The sequence below is a fragment of the Electrona antarctica genome, assembly GCF_951216825.1.
Source record: "Electrona antarctica genome assembly, chromosome: 1".
Taxonomy (NCBI): Eukaryota; Metazoa; Chordata; class Actinopteri; order Myctophiformes; family Myctophidae; genus Electrona; species Electrona antarctica.
Genome location: NC_136806.1, coordinates 58,707,641 through 58,727,961, shown reverse-complemented (window position 1 = coordinate 58,727,961; position 20,321 = coordinate 58,707,641). Strand labels below are relative to the sequence as shown.

The 20,321-nt window shown below is 42.1% G+C and overlaps 1 protein-coding gene across 2 annotated transcripts; it reads left to right on the top strand.

Annotated features, from left to right (window-relative positions):
• Positions 1-5,794: 5,794 nt before the first annotated feature.
• Positions 5,795-19,970, top strand: tmem255a (transmembrane protein 255A). Of its 2 annotated transcripts, none has more exons than XM_079528246.1 (9): positions 5,795-6,067; positions 7,434-7,576; positions 9,735-9,797; positions 12,691-12,780; positions 14,435-14,500; positions 14,759-14,847; positions 16,189-16,351; positions 16,823-16,966; positions 18,565-19,970. In XM_079528246.1, exons 1-9 carry the CDS (start codon positions 6,007-6,009, stop codon positions 18,706-18,708), a joined length of 963 nt encoding a protein of 320 aa, XP_079384372.1. In that variant the 5' UTR covers positions 5,795-6,006; the 3' UTR covers positions 18,709-19,970. The 2 variants fall into 2 exon arrangements, with proteins under 2 accessions (XP_079384372.1, XP_079384371.1); XM_079528245.1 differs by having other exon boundaries at positions 14,759-14,848; positions 16,184-16,351.
• Positions 19,971-20,321: the final 351 nt, after the last annotated feature.

Sequence of the window (20,321 nt, the reverse complement as noted above, 5' to 3'; positions counted from 1 at the left end):
TTGGCAATGTCTCGGGACCCCCGCCCCGCCCCCCCCCCCCCCCCCCCCCCCCCCCCCCCCCCGACCCCCAATATAAATTGACTGCTACAATAACCTTAATAATAGAGACAATACACCATACCGTACCATACTGAAACCAGATATAATCATTAGGGAAGGTGTATGCATGTACTACATGTGTACTATATACTAACTCTTCATTTCCATTCAGTTGCAAAAAAAAAGTAAAATGTTTTTTTTTTTTTTTTTTAATATATAATTTGGGGACCCCCCCAGGATAATTTGGCGACCCCCGAGGGGTCGCGACACACGGGTTGAGAACCCCGGCACTAGACTACCCCAGTCAGCCTGTTCAAACCGTTGCCGCATCCACGGCCAGGCAAATGTTACAAGAGCATCATAGTCCGTGAGCCAGGGGGGTTGGTCTGTACCATCTGGCTGAATAAGGCTCATAGTGATTTTTGTGAAGGTATACATGTCTAGAGTTAGAAAATATGTGATAGCATTGCACCCGTGGTAGCTTTATGAGTGCTATCATGCATTTTATTTTATAACACTAGGCGAAAATTGCATGGATCAATATGAAAAAAAAAATAGTAATACACCCCCCAAAAATGATAGAAAAGGTTTTTCCAATTGGTTCTGGTACCTCTAGGCATGCTTAAGAATATACTGAAAATATAGGAAAATATACATTTTCAAGATGGCGTCCAATATGGCTGCCAGGAGCTTAAAATGGCTATAACATCATTATTTGGGGGTTTAGGACTAAAGGAATGTGGCTGAATCAGTGAAAGTGATCAGTTAATTATAGGGATGTGCCGATGAGACAGTTTGGCCGATATCGATATCCGATATAATTAATTGCTGTTATGGCCGATAACCAATATTACCAATGTCGATCTCATTCTGTATTGAAAGATTATAATTTTGTCTATTCTGAAAAATACATGTAACAGGGTGTCTGCACTGCAGGCTTAGGCAAGTCACATCTAACTTAAATACCTTTATAATATTGTGAGCTTGTAGATCTGTTCAAACTGTTACTTTGGGCTTGTTTATCTGTAAAGACAGACCGATTCATTAATTTAATTAATTTCATTTTTTTATTTATTCCAAACATGTTAAAATATAAATGAGAAAAGACAAAGGAAATAAATGTCCAAAAATAATAATAATAATGATCTTTCATAATCCTTAACTTATGTTTATGTTCGAAAGTCGGGCAGATACTGGCACTGAGGAGGATATTGGAAGGGGTATGGGAGCGCAACCTGTCAGCGGTGATCACATTCATTGACTTCCAAAAGGCTTTCGACACCATCCACCGGGGGAAACTCATGAGTATTCTACGTGCCTACGGAGTTCCAGAAAAGTTGGTCCAGATGATAGAGTCAAGCTACAGCCAGACTCGAGCCAAGGTCCAAGTTCGGCCTCAAGCTCAATACCAAGAAAACAAAGGTAATGACAGTCAACACAGAGGACAAAACCATTGCCACTGCAGACGGGACGGTGCTCGAGCGAGTCGAGGACTTCAAGTACCTCGGGGCCTGGACTGCCTCAACTGAAAAGGATCTGAAGGTTCGGAGAGCACTTGCCTGGAAAGCCTTGCACGGGATGAGGAGAGTGTGGAAATCAGACATGGGAGAAGACCTTAAGAGGCGGCTGTTCATAGATACTGTCGAGAAATGGACCCTCACAGTACAACAGGAAAAATCCCTGGATGGAGTCTACACAAGAATGCTACGAATGGCACTAGGTGTCACATCAGAAATGTGGACCTCTTCTATGGGGACCTACCACGGGTCACGGACAAAGTCAGAGAGAGAAGGATGAGGCTGGCAGGGCACTGCGTCAGGTACCCAGAACTTGAGGCAAGTAAATTGACTATGGGAGCCAAACCCAGGGCAAAGCCAAGGGGGGGAAAGAAGCGTACCACCTATGTAGACGTGCTGCGGCGCGACAGCTTGGCTAACAACACTGCAGAGCTCAATAACCTGATGTTGGATAGGACATTGTGGAGGGCAGCGATCCAGGAATCCCGAGTTGGTGTTGGCTAGACCTCACTCTCGCAGTTACTATGTTCGAAAAAGGAGTAGGGAAAAGTTTATTGAAAAACGTAATCGGTCTGATTAATCAAACCGATGCCGATTAATCTAAAAACAACTCAAATCGTCCGATACCGATGTGTTTGCCGATTAATCTCCCATCACTAGTTAATTATGTATTGCCAAATCCAAAATGGTGTCCATACCACACCCAAAGTGATGTTCTATTGTACTGCATTATGTAAAAACATTACAATTACAAAATGAACAGAATAACTGTCACATAAAATCAATTTCTTATAAGTAGGTCAATCTTATGTGCTAAAGGTCAGGTCAATGTCTGTCTCATAAGCAGGTGTGTCCAAGCATGCAGGAGATACAGTATGGTCACTGGTTGACATGCACAGTATTCACCTTACCATTGATATGCAGCTGTTTGTTGTTGTAACCTACAGCAGGGGTATTCAACTAGATTGAACTGTAGAATGATGGTGTGTGGGGGGCCGCACAGCGTGCACGCTTTACTGAAAATGTGGGGGTTCTCAAAATGCATTTGTGCTCAAACACAAAGATGTATACATTTGTGCACAGTAATGAGCAGGATAATATGACTATACAGCTATATGTTACCATAGAATAGATGTAGACCTATTTGACAGTGCATAAACATAATTGCCTTGACATTAACGACCTTCAATGGGACAGTCCTGTGCAACCTCATATCCATGTGCAAAGGCAAGATCAGAGCACAAAATACTTTGCTGGCAGGGAACTTCCCAGACTACCCTGATGTGCTGGGTGAGTTGGGTGTCACAATGTAACAATCTGTTGCTGCTGTTGTACCACGACAGTTGTACTCATATACAAGTGGAATGTGGCAGACCACCAAGCTCAATTTGAAAGTTCAGGTGATGTCACACAATTTGGATGGGAGATCCACATTTTGCTAAGGGTGACCTGACACCTGATGAGATGTTGAAGCTACAAATGAGAAGTGATGTTGATAATAAAGAGACGATGAGGTAGATCAGGATTTGGGTAAGATATTGCTGCCAATCAGGAGGGCTAGGGGGATGTGGTGGGTTGATTTTATGTTCCTGATTATGAGTTGAAGCTTACAGATATTGAATGTAGTTGCAAAAGATAAATATTATCATATTTTCTTATGCTATTATTACAAATGTATAAGTATAAGTTGTTATAGAAATAGAAATAGTTGTTTCTGTTTCATTGACCAGACCTTTAACATGTGAGATTGACCTGATATAAAGGCCTTTTTTGATTATGCCAATTACCAAAGTTTGGGCAACCAAGCTAAAATTGTCCCCAAATACAAATCAACAACCAAAACGTAATATGAAACAGCATTATTAGGTTTGGTATTGAACAGATAGAAGTGTCAAATGGACTAACAGGTGATGTAATGGTGAACGGAAAGTTATCTTATGCATTACTTACACTGTACACTTACACTATATTTAGTTTATTGAATTTCATAAAACATTTCATTAGAATTTATGTTCTAAGATGGTTTTAAATATTTACAGTTATTTACAGAGGGAACCTTTGTGCTGCATCTTTCATGAAAACAGAAGTACGTCTCATGTAATATATAGTCCCTATATGTTGTCTCTCCTGTAATAGATAACATTTCTAGATGTGCTAATTTTAACAACTTTTCAGAGAAATATATAGTCTGAGCTGTATCCCAACCATTCTTCAAAGATATATGATCAATAATAGGAGAGAACCATCAGTTTGAAGTAGAATGCTCCATTCGGATTTTGAAAATTGAGTTTTGGCATGTGGTTATAAATGGAGTGATAACACACAGAAAGCTACCACAGATGCAATGCTATCACATTTTTCCTAGCACTATGGATGTATACCTTCCCAAAAATCACTATGAGACTTATTCACCCCATCGGTACAGATGACCCCAGATTTGGGGTCCTGGCTCACGGCCTATCAGGAGCACTGAGTATCTATACCACCATGCAGACTCTTGGACAGTTTGTGTTTGTCAGCAATTAGACTGCTGAACAAGAGCTAAGTCTGGTGACACTGCACAGACTGAACTGAAATGTGTTTTAATAGGGATTTTATTTATACACGTACAGTCATGACTTATTTATTATGCACTTTAGTCACATTCATTGTATATGCCTCTCGTGCAGATTAGTCATAGGCCTATATTATATATGCACATTATGTCTTTAACTGCCCTATAGGCCCTATATAAGATCGAATTTCACCCACCTTACTTGTAAATGTGATGTGACAATAAAGATTGATTCTGAATTGTCACTTTACTATTGTTACTTGTTTTGTACAATTTAGATTTTCTTATAATTTTTTACTTAACTTTTCCAATTTTCAGTACGCCTACTCTACATTTCAGAGGCATATAGCCTATACTGTTACTCCACTATACAACATTTGAAAACTTTAGTCATAGTTAGCTAGGCTACTTTGTAGCCTGTATACATTTTGATTATTATTAGAAACATACATTGCCTACTTCCGCCCTATATTTCGGACATTTGAGAAAATAGCCGATACAAGCTCATATAGGCTATACGTTGATTTAGAAATTGATTTATTGGAGATTCTGACTTTCAATTGTAGGCTACTTTCAATTGCAAATTTTGCATTTTGCTTCGGCAGTGACTAAACGTTTTCTCATGCCAATAAAGCCATTTGAATTGAATTGTAGCCTATATGAACAATTATCTCTCTCTCTCTCTCTCACGCACGCACGCACACGCGCGCGCACACACACGCACGCGTGCGCGCGCACACACGCACACACACACACACACACACACAGGCTAGCATTTTAGGCTATGCAGGTATTAAAACAATATTGTGCTTTTGCTTTTCTGAGACTTCACTATTTCAAAAACCATAGCCATATGGTTCACATGACGCCCGGCAGTCATGTTTCAGGGATACCTATTAACCCTAACTAAATAAAGGTTCCACATAATGATTTTGCAGGAGTGCCCAGCCTATATGCTCATGTTTGCTGCACATGTGCGCCTACAATGATAACTGTATGATGAAACCAAAGCATAGTGGACGTGAATTATATTATTATTTGTTTAAAGGGATTAAAAGCATATTATTTCTATATGTGCCGTGTAAATAATTGTTTTGACACGCGGTGGCGCTCGACGCGCACTGAAGGCGTCTCTTATGTGAAAAGCCTAGTGTCCTCACAGGACTAGGCTGGCCACGCGTATCCAAGAACTTACAACACAGGACTCTTCATACCGTTCATAATCATAACCTCTGATTTCAGTGATGTGTGACGTCACTTAATTGATTTTGACTCAACTCAACTACCTATATGCCTATAAGTATAACTTTAATCGACTTGCGGTCTTTATCTATATCTAACAGTTAAAACTTAAGTTAAAACAACAACACCAATGATGATGATAGGCCTACTAGTACTACTAGTACTACTAGTACTACTACTACTGTCTACTACTACTAGTACTACTACTAAAAATAATAATAGTAATAAGGCTCTATTAACTATTATATAATAGACTATAGTATATGATCTTTAGCCAATGTTGAAAATCGGATTTGAAGTTGAACTAGCAATGCATGGGCAATAAATCATCTTCTCCAGTATACATGTAATTCAAGCTGCTTGAGCATGCGCACAGTCAGCAGCGACTCTAAACTCCCAGGGCAGAGATCTGTACTGTAGGCGCAGAATAGATAGATGTAAACGAGACAGCAAGGCAAGGCACGACTGCAGCGAGCGGGGACGGCTGGGCTGGTATCAGAGAATGCCACTGCAAGCAAAGATCCCGTCTACGTTAGCTTATAGCTGCAAAGAGTTAGTTGGTCCGCTTATCATGTATTTGGTTTTTAATCTGGAATCGTAGTTCGGTTGGGGGTTCGTCCTGTGAGTGAATCATCCCCCCCCCCAAAAAAAAACATGCCGCCTGTGCAGAACCACCAACAAGCCAGCGGAGTAACTCTCTCCGACACTACAATGGGTATGTGCGCGCAAGGTCAGCGGCGTGGCGAGTCAGCGACTTGATCAAATGTACTGTATTGCTTCAAGGCTGTGGACACATGGTCATACGTTATGTTGTAATTTATCCGGATTTCCCCCCTTTTTGTTTTTGCGTTCGGCATTGGCCTCCCCGGGTTCTAGTCGATCTTTCAACAGCCCGTGTTCTAAATTGTTAATGTTACCACAGCGTAAAAGGAAGCCAAGAATTCGTCCAGACTTGTCGAAAAATATAAAATGGGCAGTCCGGTATGGTGACTCCGGTCACGACCTGTCTGAGGTCGGCACTGCAGGTGCAGCAACCGTAGCCTATTCTAGACTGGAACTATAGTGGATGGTGGTTTATATTGGTTTGGTTTTGCGTCTTCTATCATCAATCGCCTATACTGACTGACTATAGCCTCATGTGCTTCGAGTTTAGGGTGCCATGTGTGGTTGTTTTGGGCTTCACCACCCATGCGTGTTCAACCTTATGTTCATAAATATAATTGGTTCTCCTTCTCACTCATATAAGATTGTAGGTATTTCTGTCTACTCGGCTCTTTGTGTCTGATCAGAGGTGGGCTGTTGACAGTTAAGAAACCTGCCTAGTACCAATGACATCATCCAGTGTGCTATCTTTTGGAATCCCCATCGATGATGTCATTGGTAGGCAGGTTTCTGAATTGTCCATACTAGCCCACCTGGCACCTTATACACAAGTGGTCACATAAAACATGCAAAAAAAACAAGTTATTTTATGATGGCTAAAATTATTATTGCAGCCATTGAAGTAGACATTTGCCAACCATCCATGTTGTCAGACAAGTATAGGCCTATCAATTGTCAAACTTGTCATAGCCTGCAGTTAATGGGGTGCAGTTCAACAAACCCAAGCATGACTTTTGTTTGTATTAGCACATTTAGCAGTGTACTGGTTGAACAGGTCTAGTGGTATTTTAAGAAACAGGCACTACAAATAGGTAACTACTAGGTAATTCAAATCAAAATAATTTTGTTTAGCTCTATCAAGTTCAAAATGTGTAATTTCTGAAAAAGGCATAAACACTTTAAAAAAAGAAGCAATGCCTCTTTATTCCAAAACTAGGGATGCACTATATTGAAATTCCAACATAAACAGCTCGAAAGTTGAATGTAGTGTATTTGTTATTTAAAAATGTTCCAACTTGTTGACCCTTTTGAAAGCTTCCCCGGCAAATACTTCATTGGATCTGCATCCTTCAATGATTATTATGATTTTTTTGTGTCTAAAACCTAATATATTATTTTGATATAGGTTCGATATCACAGTTTTAGGCCAACACCGATATGATGGTCTGATTAATCGTGCATCCATATCTATCTACCAGGTTCCTTCAAGAGGAGGAAGAGGAAATCCATCATGGTCACAGTGATGCTGCTCATCGTATCCGTACTCATCCTCATCTTTGGCCTGGCAGCGACTACCAGAACACAGAACATCACAGTGGGTGGCTACTATCCAGGAGTTATTGTGAGTGACATTTAGCCATCTAGCATCATGCTCAGGGCCCCCCATGTTGTGAATGTCCACACTGAACCAAAGTGTTTCCATTGAGCTCTTCCTGCTCTTGGACTCTGATGTTCTTAATTACCTCTGGTCTCTGAGGGGTGAATGTTCTCCACATTCATTATTCAGCATTACTGGCATTAGAGGCAAAGCGAGGCAAGTGCTGCTTGTTCATAAATGTGCGTTTTCCACAGTCCCCCCCACAGAAATTTTTGAGGACCTAAAGTAAAAATCACACCCGTGTGAAGTGAGTGGTGCAACTCTGTGTGGGGGTGAAAATGCTTCTGATTGGGGGGGGGGGGGGGGGGGGGGGGGTTGTGCGACGACACATCTTAACGAGGACTTTCCAAACAGCAGTGACTCCGTTCGAATGAAAATACCAAGGATTCGTCAGCGGACGAGTTTAGTTTAGTTTATTTTATTTAGGATCCCCATTAGCTGTTGCACCTGGCAACAGCTATTCTTCCTGGGGTCCTCACAGAATAATATACATACAAAAAAACATTGCAACATTACAGATATCACAAAAAAAATAAAATACATTAAAGCATAACTATGGTTAGTGCATTCACTCTAGATTACATTAACTGGTATATTGACATAAACAGAATTACAATTTCGCCATATATATAAGAAACTCCTTCAGTCTTTTCTTAAAGTGCCTTTTACCCTTAATTTCTGTGATGCTTACTGGTAGAGAGTTCCAGAAAGTCATTGCCCTGTACATGACTGTATATTCTTCATTGCATCAGTTCTTGGCTTAGGCACTGTAAATCGACCCATTGCAACATGTCTGGTATTATGTCTGTGTCTATCACTGGTATAATTAATATTTTTATATAAGCATTTTGGTTTTTTATTTGAACAAATGTTCCTAAAAAAAGTCAGCGACTGATTTATAAACGGCTTCGAGTCCGTGTTACTTCAGTGTTGCGTAGCATAACAGTGACATCACTGTCTGATCCTTGGTATCTATCTTTACCGTTCATGTGTGGTCAGCGAGCAGCAGCAGCAGCAACAACAACAGCTGCAGCCTTATCACGGTCGCTCGCGCTAATAAAACAAAATACTACACGCGGCGACGGTACAGGATTATTATTTCATGTCAAAACATTCAAGTATCAGAAGATGATGTTACCCAGGTAAAGTAATGTGTGCGTCACTCTGAATGTTTAACTAAAGTTTTCCACATATGTCCAAAGTAATTTCTGAAAAACACATAAGCCTAACCTTAAAATAAATAATCATACTTTGTTGATATAACGCCATTTAGGTCAATGATATGTTATGATGTGATATAATAATAATATAGCAGCGGGTAGCCTATTTAAGGGCCAGTCAACTGTCTTCTAATTTAAATTGGGGGTCCCAGAGATAGAGATGCCATTAAATGGGGGGTCCGTATGCATGTCAAACTGGGGGTCCTTGATATTAAACGGGTTGAGAATCACTGCTAGAGCTGTAAAAATCTTCTCTTATGGGGGTCCCTGGCATATCACTTCAAATGGGGGTCTATTTAGTGTCAATTTGGGGGTCCTTGACATGAATAAGTTTGGGAACCACTGACCCAGTTGGCCCAGGCTGCTGGCGTAGTGGATGCAGGCACCTTATGTCCCGGGTTCGAATCCCGATCTTGACGACCTTTGCTGCCTGTCAGTCACTCCCCGTCTACTGTCCTATAAATAAAGGCATAAAACCCCCAAAAGTTGGCCTGGGCCATGGCTCAGCGGTACAGGCACCTTGGCTGGTAATCCAGTCTGGCAGTGTGCCGCGGGTTCGACTCCCGATCCCGATGGCCTTTACTGCATGTCTTCCCCCCATCTCTCTCCCCATTTCCTGTCAGCCTACTGTCTGTCCCTCCATAAAAAAATATAAAATAAAGGCGAAAGCCACAAAAAAACATAAAAAAAAGCCTTTGAAGAATAAAAACAGGAAAGAAAGAGTGATTTAAAATAATAAAAAAAAAAAAACGAAACGTAAAGAGAAAATGCAAAGCGCATTGTGCAGTTGTTTAATAAGAATGTTAAATGGAAAATAAAATGAGATGCCGTAAAATTGTGAGACATTGTGTGAAATGTTTTAATAAGATTTGTATTTCTAATAACATTTCCTCTCATTTCAGCTTGGGTTTGGTTCTTTTCTGGGAATTATTGGAGCTCATTTGATAGAGAACAAGAGGCAGATGGTAAGAAGATTTATATTACATCCTTCAAGATCACTTACAGTGCTGCCATATCATGCTGTTATATCATGCCATTATAGTCATACAGAAGACTAAACTTTATCACTCCAAAATGCAATTAATTCTAAGAAAATAGCTGATCTACAAGCTTTGTGAGCTTGTAAATTAATCCTTGCTCAGCCATGTGACCCATAGAGCACATGCCTATTTACTGTTTCATGTTGCGTGAGGTCGCTTGATCATGTACAAGTACATCCCCCAGCCATGTTGTACAAGTACGCAGGGACTTACTTACTTCTTACTTAGCACTACCAAGCAGGGTATGTCACATTTTTATAGTCTTTTGTATCACCCAGACAGGGGTGAACCCCGACCTAGCAATCTCAGGGCGGACACTAGTCTAGAGTCTAACCACAAGGCTACTGAGCTGGTTTGTGAGTTTGAAGATCTGCTACTGTCTACAAATCTTAAAGTTTAAAAACATTGTATGGCACAACATATTTTCAGATGGACAATATCAACATGAACAGTTTGAGAACCACTTTGTGCTAGCAAACCCTAGCCAGGTCCAGAGGTCCTGAGGTGGTTGTCGGTCTGCGAGGGTGTTTTGACTGTGTATCAGAACAAGGCTCCAATGCCTCATGCGAGATGCAGCCAGAAATAGAAGGCTGTAAGCGGAGGAGGACAGATGTCCACACTGGAATGTGCGGAAGGAACTGCAGATGAGGAAAGAGCAGTGGGAGCTGCCATGCAGGGTCTGCCTACCACTCTTGAAATGAAGAATGGGTTCTGTAGTGTGATACCCTCTACCTCTACTTTCCCATAACCCCAGCCAGCACAGTCTTGAGTGGATAATATGTAGCCTAACTGCTTGCCAATTCAGTCCACAACATTAACTAAATGTTTATTAAATTGGAATGATATATTATCATATCATATATATTATATTAGGCTACGTGAAACATACATTACCAATAATAATATGATATATGGCAGGTGGGTCACATAACATTAAAGTTGACAGTAAACACAATTATTTTAATTTGGGATTTACTTGCAAAATGATGTAACAAAACAAATTTAGATCCAGGGTTATTAATAAATTCTATTGCTCCGATGCAGTATGTGATATAAATAGAGCGCTTAGTTGAATAGGCTCAGTCCCTATAGGCATTCTTTAGGTTGTGGTTTGCAATGCATTGTGCAGTTGGCTACAGAGATCTTGAAACGGTAATGGGTGTTGATTTATAAACGTGGTCTTACAGTACCGCCTCCCTCCCTCCCTCCCTCCCACTAGCCGGGGTAGCCACAGACGGGGTGGGGCGACGTGTAATTGAATATGTCCCAGCTCTCATTGAGGAGTGAAAGGAAGGGAGTTGGATGGGGGAACGGGCGTCGCAGTGCCTATGAAGTGGGCACCTTGCCAGCCATGGCAGCCACATCACACGTCTCATTTATTGGAAGCATCCAGTCAGTGGAGAACAGGCCCGGTTCTTCCTACAGGCCGACGAAGGGGGGGGGGGGGGGGGCTCCGGGGCTCCCCAGTGCCTCCCCAGTGCCTCCCCAGTGGGGGGGGGGGGGGGCGCCAAAAAATAAATATATATATATATATATTCTTTTTTTACTCTGTCCCAACTCTGTCTGCCCAGTGTTCCCCCAGTGCCTCCCCAGTGTCCCCCCCAGTGCCTCCACAGTACCTCCCCAATGTCTGCCCAGGGCCTCCCTAGTGCCTCCCCAGTGTCCCCCCAGTGCCTCCCCAGTACCTCCCCAATGTCTGCCCAGGGCCTCCCTAGTGCCTCCCCAGTGTCCCCCCAGTGCCTCCCCAGTACCTCCCCAATGTCTGCCCAGGGCCTCCCTAGTGACTCCCCAGTGCCTCCCCAGTGTCTCCCCAGTGTCCCCCCAGTGCCTCCACAGTGTCCCCCCAGTGTCTCCCCAGTGCCTCCCCAGTGTCCCCCCAATGTCTGCCCAGGGCCTCCCTAGTGTCTCCCCAGTGCCTCCCCAGTGTCTCCCCAGTGTCCCCCCAGTGCCTCCCCAGTGCCCAGTGTCCCCCCAGTGCCTCCACAGTGCCTCCCCAGTGCCCAGTGTCCCCCCAGTGCCTCCACAGTGCCTCCCCAGTGTCCCCACAGTGCCTCCCCAGTGTCCCCCCAGTGCCTCCCCAATTTTTGGGACAGAGCGAAAAATCCTGCTTAGGGCGCCAGATTGCTCAGGACCGGCCCTGGTGGAGAAGGTGTGTGTGTGTGTGTGTGTGTGTGTGTGTGTGTGTGTGTGTGTGTGTGTGTGTGTGTGTGTGTGTGTGTGTGTGTGTGTGTGTGTGTGTGTGTGTGTGTGTGTGTGTGTGTGTGTGTGTGTGTGTGTGTGTGTGTGTGTGTGTGTGCGCGCGCGCGCGCGCGCGCGCGCGCGCGCGCGTGCGTGCGTGCGTGCGTGCGTGCGTGCGTGCGTGCGTGCGTGTTTTATTATAATGTTTTATCATCTAGCTTGTACCTCAAAAAACAGAAAGAGGCAGATGGGTGATACATTAATAATCTCTAGCAGTGGTTTTCAAACTTTTTTAAACACCAATGTGCAGGTCGAAATCTCAAGGGACACCAGTATTCATAGTGAAAAAGTGTTGCATTGTGGTGACATAATGTATTGTTTTGTGACATACCTTAGTGATGGAAGTCATTTCAAATTAAAACTTAGAGCTTGATATAATTTGGACTGCACTGAGTCCTCTTACATAATATTACCGTAATAATAATAATAATAATAATAATAACAACAACTGGTATAATTAGAGTCTACTTATACATTATAATTTTTTTAATAAGACTATCGAATTAATACAATAGTCTACTTAGTAGACTAATAAAACCATTACTCCTTTTGAACACCTTTTTATTCTTCCTTTTCACAGCTGGTTGCATCAATTGTTTTCATTAGCTTCGGAGTCGTGGCTGCCTTCTGCTGTGCTATTGTTGATGGCGTCTTTGCTGCAAGGCACATCGTAAGTACCACATTTTACACAACACATCTAATTAACTAATAAGTAGATTAATTAATAAATAATATTTGCCTTTTGGGCGCCGGACTATGCATGCACGATGCAAGTCGGGAATACTCGCATTGTGCAATACTCCTGTTATTGTCTCCACCAGGCCGAAGGCATGGGGAGAGAGTATGTTTTGCACTCCGTTTTGCACCAGCTAATCTCCGGCACCGTTAACCCGGTCGATGCCAAACTTTGCACACACACTCCCTGGGTGCCAACGATGAACCTCTGCCCCACATTTTCCAGAACGGCCTGTTATAGCGCCACCATGAGGCAGCTTTTCACATTTTTTACCTAAAACTGCACCGATCTGCGTGAAACGTTGCATCCACACTCCCTATAGGCCAAGGACAAACCTTTGACCTGCATTTTCCGCATCAAACAATTTTTTTTATATTACTCCTTCAGATTCTGTCCAAAAATCTCACAAATCGTTACACAGTATCTCTATAGTCATGTGCTCAAGTCGGATCTGTCCGATATTTCATATTCTATCCTAATTGGCTATAATTGGCTTTCACAGTTTGCAAGATTGCCCCGTTTTGAACAAAAGCCTCAAATCATGAACGCAGCGTGCAATGTACGTGAAATCTTTCACACATTTTCTTACTAGGCTGAGGAATATATCCCACCCTTTTCACATTGGCCTGTTATAGCGCCACCAACAGGTTGATTTTTGCAAAACACATTTTTGGAACAAAATGCCTCAAATCATCCAATTGCCATCAAAGGCATATGAAGAAATTGCACCCTTTTCACATTGGCCTATTATAGCGCCACCAGGAGGCCACAACCTGACCTGGCTTGGTGGAGACCTGTGCCCCGAGGGGCACTTTTTCTAGTTTGATATATACTTTGTACCTGTTGTCAGCTCCACACACATTGCGTTTTTCTTCGTGCTGCATGACCTGACCACAGCTCTCGTACTTTATGTTCCATTGTACACAATACATGTATCACGTTAGTGGCAGAATTGACAATCCGTGAAGGCAACTGGTCAGGTTGGCCAATCAGAGAAGCCTGATGCGCATCCAGAGAATCGGTGTGTCCTCCACAGGATCTGTGCTTTCTCTGCAGTCCCTGTGGACAGATCATTGTTTTGGTTCTCACCTCTCGGACACTGTTTGGGCTGTTGAATTGCCACTCGGCACTGTACACCCCTTGGTCATATGGTTTGACCATGTTTGAGGCTGTTTGGTCCGACAGCGCCAGAGTTATGACACACGCACGCACGCACGCACTCTCTCTCTCTTTCTCTCTTTTCTCTCTCTCTCTCTCTCTCTCTCTCTCTCTCTCTCTCTCTTGCTCTTCTAACCTCAGCCAAGTGCCCTTTGAGCAATTTAATTGTTTGTATGACTCAGATGCTTCATTGATATCTGCACAAAAGTTGTCATATTATTTTTCTCACTCTACTGGCCCCCAGACTTCAAAAGTTGTTCCGGAGCCTCTGAATGACACATTTTTTTTGTTGTTGAAATATTTATGTTCATTACAATTTTTCCTCAGTGTTCCCTATACCTTGCCTCCAAAAATAGACGAGTATGTAGTATATATCTCTGTACAGGTATGTATTCACTGGATGTTTGAGTAACGGCTCGTTGTACCACAGGATCTAAGGCCATTGTATGCTGGTCGCTGTGACTACCATTCCAGTGAGACTGCATCTGACCGTGACGTAAGAAACACACGTGTTGCTTTCAGATTGCTGAAACAGGATGGAGTGTTAAAGAACGTTTTAGAAATCCTGCCTGAAAACATGTCCTGGGTGGGAAATTCTTTGTCTGCATTCCAAAGTCTTGACATTATATGCAATGCAATAGGACATGGTAAATAAATGTCTGCTGAATGCCACCGTGAATGTGGATACTAGGGACATTGTTCATGAGGTCCGTGAGTCCTCCAATCGGACATAAAGTGTTTGTTTGTACTCTAGGTACCCTGCCAGCCATCCGCACGCATGTCCTGCAACCTGCGTGTGAAGAGCAACACCTGCTACTGCTGCGACCTCTACAACTGTGGGAAGTAAGTTTTTAACCCATTTTGGGCGGGAACCCCTTTTGGTGTTTTAAGCATTATGTTATACTTTAGCTATTGAAAAATAGCAGATCTACAAGCTCATAGCGCACCACCGAGTGGCGCGCTACGAGCTTGTAGGTCTGCTATTTTTGAAAAATCAGGATTTAGAAGACATTTTATAAATTTCGACGTCAGGTAAAAATGGGTTAACATCACAACTTACTTAGTGCATCAGCACCTGCCCTTGCTTTTACAGTGGTGTGAAGGATTTTGGCTTCATCTATTATTGTTATCTATATTATGTTTCTTTGAATGTTTTGAATTTAGTAAAGTTGCATATAATAGATTTGAGTTACTTTCCTTTGTTTGTTGAAAACAAAAAATATATATATATATCCTGGGTTCAATTGTATTTCTACCTATGTTTCAGAGAACATCCTCTTATGGGACTTCAGAATAAAGATGTTTTGAAAAAGTTTAGGAAATCGTCCATGATTTGGAAGTAGGTCCATTTCTTTTAGCCCCGCTCCACCCTCCTCCCCGCCCGGTAGCCATTGATGATCAATCCATGATGTTGTCAGTGAATGATGTGAATGTTATGTACAGTTTGCGTGCTTGTCATATTATAACCCCACCCGTGGTAATATGTGGTTGGATGGCATCTCTCATGCATGTCCTCCTGGCTCCTTTTGTCTGTGCCTCACACAAGACCAGGCGTCAACCAAGCTTACTTTCCTGCAGCTCTCTTAAGTGGTTTTCCCCACAATGGAAACCATTAGAGGTTTTATAGGCATGGATCTGCTCAATGTCTATAAATCAAGCTGTTCATTATGTCTGTCACTCAGTGCTGAAAATGTTGCCTGTGTTGGTACAGCGGATATATTAGACACATAACTAAATGCTATTAAAACTGTGCTGTAAGTGAATATTATTTTGACATGTCTGTATTTCTGGGCACGATTATGGACAGTCCTATACAGATGTTTTACTTTTGACCTATATTTTGCCAAAAATATAAACATCTTCTAATCAAAAAACATAGATTTGATTAAAAGCTTGAGAACATTTATCGTATCGTACGTAACTATTTAACCACTTAAATGTATTTATTTTTTTAAACAAGCTAGTAGATTATATTATCTTTGAAAGATTTGGACAACTTTTGAAAATGTTCATCCGTAATGACATGAGTTAAAGTGGTTAAGAATCGGGACTCAGTGGCTGCATAATTACCCTATGTTGAAAAGTCAAAATAATAGATAATATATCATATCGGCCAGTACCAACATGTGGGTCCATCCTGTCTTACTTCCCGTCTCCCTGTTGCTTCTAACCCCACTGGGCCAGCCGGGTGGAAGTGATGGGCGGCTACCATGAATACACAGAGGTTAGGAGTTGCCAGGACGTCGTGCACCTCTACCACCTGCTGTGGTCCGCCACCATTCTCAACATCATCGCCCTCTTCCTGGGCATCATCACTGCCGCAGTGCTGGGTGGCTTCAAGGACATGGTAAGTCAAGACAATGATTATTATACACATCGCCACCAGAGAGGGAGAGGAGTGCATTGATCACTCTCAATAATACTGACCACCTGGATCACAAATGGAGCCCGGGAATAAACAACTTTTACGTTCACGACGTCCTCTCCAAACCGTGACTTCAGACGATTTAATGAGGAAATCGGGTAGTTCTTCTTGTTCTTATGTATGCCCAGATTGCCCACTGTGCATTTCAATGTCTGTGTGTGTGTGTGTGTGTGTGTGTGTGTGTGTGTGTGTGTGTGTGTGTGTGTGTGTGTGTGTGTGTGTGTGTGTGTGTGTGTGTGCCTGCCTGCCTGCCTGCGTGCGTGCGTGCGTGCGTGCGTGCGTGCGTGCGTGCGTGCGTGCGTGCGTGCGTGCGTGCGTGCATGCGTGCGTGCGTGCGTGCTGAGAAAACTGAAAACTGATAGCCTTCACCTTTGATGTGTCTCTTGCTCACAGATACCCTCCCCTGACTCGGACACATGTGAGACAGAGACAGTCACGGCTCCGCTTCCCCCAGAGCCTCCAGTTCCCAGACCAACTCTCAACCCCTACTACAACACTGCCCCCTGTCTGCCACCCTACACAGCCTACGACCTGCAGGTAAGCCTGTCATTGTGTGTGTGTGTGTGTGTGTGTGTGTGTGTGTGTGTGTGTGTGTGTGTGTGTCTGTGTGCGTGTGTGTGTGTGTGCGTGTGTGTGTGTGTGTGCGTGTGCGCGTGCGTGCGATTGCGTGAAGCATATGTGTATAATATAATATTGTCATACTGTTTTTGATTGATTGATTGATTTAAATATTTATTATAACAGTTTGCAGAATTACAGTACATTTCAAGCACAAACTCAATACAAAGACCCAATAAAGTATTACACTTGTTTACAAGAGGGTCCACCTTGTTCAACTCATCAAAATATTTAGAGACGTACAAATAGACACTTCTATATAGTCAAAGAACAGAACAGGAATTCATCATAAAGGAGGTAAAAAGGGAAAAGAAACATATATACAGTGAGGGGAAAAAGGGGTGGGTGGTAGGAGGGGATTCAGATTTTTTTTAGCACGCCACCGAGTGGCGCGCTACGAGCTTGTAGGTCTGCTATTTTTGAAAAATCATGAAAATATTTATTTCGGAAAACTGGAGGATTTAGAACTGAACTGTATCATATCATACCGTGCGTACTGTATGCAGTACTGTACTGCTCAACTGACGTCAACAACAGTACTTGAGATGAATGCAGTGAATGAAGCCATCTCGCACGTCTCATTACAGACAGAGATGATGGTGAATAGTTTCCAAATCAAGTTAAACGCTCATCTTGTTGGCCTTCTCGTCTTTCCGGTTTTTTCCCCCACTGCTGTGTGGTTTGCTAGATGTTTCTTTTATCAGCTACGGGTTCAGAGCCAAGCCTTTTGTTTATTATAAAAGACGAGGCATTCAAAACTAAAATGAAAACGTACCGGGTTTATAGGCATATGTAGAACACAGCGATAGTTTACCCCTTAATGTATTAATATTATACATATTATCCAGCAATATGAAAACTTTAGCACACCTTGACAAATATGAATATCAACATTACATACCATTCGCCCAAAATAGCTGATCTACAGGCTCACAATAACAATGACACATTGGACTGTTTTTTACTGAGAATAGAGGGTTTAAGTGCATGTGAATTACATCAATAGGACTAATTATGAATGACTGAATGATTCATATGGTAGAAGTCTGCAATTTGTGACTATAAAGCACAGAGATGTTTTGTTTTTTTGTAGTCTATGTGAAACTGTAGAATCATTTTATTTGGGATAGTCATTTATTATTCTGCTTTTCCGCTCACATGAACTATTCAGAGGGGGCATTCTATTATTCTATATCTATTTCTATAAAGAAATGTGTGAAGAAATTATGCAACATGAAACTGAACAGGTGTACAGCAGTCAGCAGGTGTGTGTGTGTTTATCGAGTACTGTATTTTACAACGGGCCACAGCCAATCAGAATCAAGCAACAGGACTACGCATTTTATAAATTGCAATAATAACGTGCGGTTGTCACAAAATCCCAAGGCACAGCTGGACTTGTCTCACTCACGGGCCACGGCACACCGTTTGAGAACCACTGATATTCAATATATATATATATATATATACAGTATATATAAATGTGATATTCAAATTAATTTTGTGTCTGTCTGTAGGGCTCCAGTATGTTCCATGACTCCTCAGCTCTGTCCGATGAATCCCAGTCTGGACCCAGTCATATGTGGCCCACTATGATCCCACCACGCTACTCCCCTCCTTATTACCCTCCAGACGAGAAGCCCCCACCATACAGCCCCTAACACAGTGGCTATCTTGGGGAGGACGGGAGGACGGGACACTCTACCTTCTTTTGACAGCTAAAATGGCAACTTGGGTGTCGATGGATGCTGTTTGAGCCTCAAACTTTTCCACAATCTTCCAAGGCAGCACAGTCAGAGCTGTGACATGTACAAACAGACAAGAGGTGAGGCATGAGTCATGGTTGCTGTGACTATGAGTGCCATTCATTGCAGAAGGCTGGAGGTAGGCTGTGAAGACACATTCATCCCAACGCAAGTGAACCCCTGGCACAACTTAGACTGCACCTTTGCGTGCAGCATGCAGAGAGAGACAGCCTTCTAGACTGTTCACATGTCTGCCTTAAATAGGAGTTCCTTCTCACCTGGATATGAATGTGAACACACAGACAATCTTGCTCCTCCAGCTCATGTTTAATGTTCTCCTAGGTGGTGCAAATGATGGTCCTTAGGACACGACTAGTGTGGGGATGATGGGTGTGATGTGTCTTGACTGGGTCTGACATAGATGGGTGAATTTAGTGTATTTTCCGAGTTCGCGTATTTAGTATTTTTCTGAATTGATGGGCGGTTGGATGAAAGAAAAAAAAAGTACTTTCATGCCCAACTTTATTTTTCTTTAGAGGTTAATAACCTGTTATTCACTGTACATTATGCAGTATTTAATGTTTGATGTAATACAGGTATTACATGCTTATAACTTACACTACACAGTACAGTACAATATACAGTTGCCCTTATACTGTAGCACAAAAAAGCATAGTACTGTATCTTAGAATCTAATAAGTTAACTTGGTCTAAGTAACAATTCAAATATTTATTGAATTAATCTGTAGACAAATTTGCAGAGCAAAGTGTTTACAAGATATCCTATTGTATATGAAGGCCAGCACCATAACATTACACTCTTAGCCCCTTATTCTATCTTAACTACGGCAAAGGGAGTAAATATATAACACCTCTCCATCTCTACATAATATTACACTTAAAAGCAGAAATGTGTTTCGTATGATTCACAGAAAAAAACAGATAAACAGCCAATCTCATAGTAAGGAACTGTGCTGGTTTCACTGACTTTGAACATGCCCTGGACTCAAATGTTTTCCATCAAGTTAGTAATGTAGATGATAACAGGCACTTAATAGTTCATGTCAGAGAAACCTTGTCGGCTTTAATTTGTCTTAACAGCACTTTCTCAGGGGCAGAAGAGGGCTGATTAAAGTGTCTATTGTTTGTTTTTTGCCATTAAATGCTGTTTTCTGTCATTAATGTGGCATCTTTTTCTCAAAATGAAAAACGGGATGCACTGATATGAAATGGACATTCTCGATCTCAACTAGAGGCTATAACAAGGGAAATAAGTCTTCACACTCCAAAGTAGGTGCCAAAGTAGTAATGGTCACCTGGACTTTATTTCATGTTATATTTATTTTGTCCTGCACATACCCTACAATAGAATTTTGGAAGCATATTTTGTTTCTGAAATAAACTAGGTTCTCTTATCTTCTCATACCTACTGTAGCACCCTCAAATATTTTTTTACATTGGCACAATGTTTAATTATAGTATATAGTTCAGAGTATATTTCTGTTAACCACATTAATTAACCCTGGCAG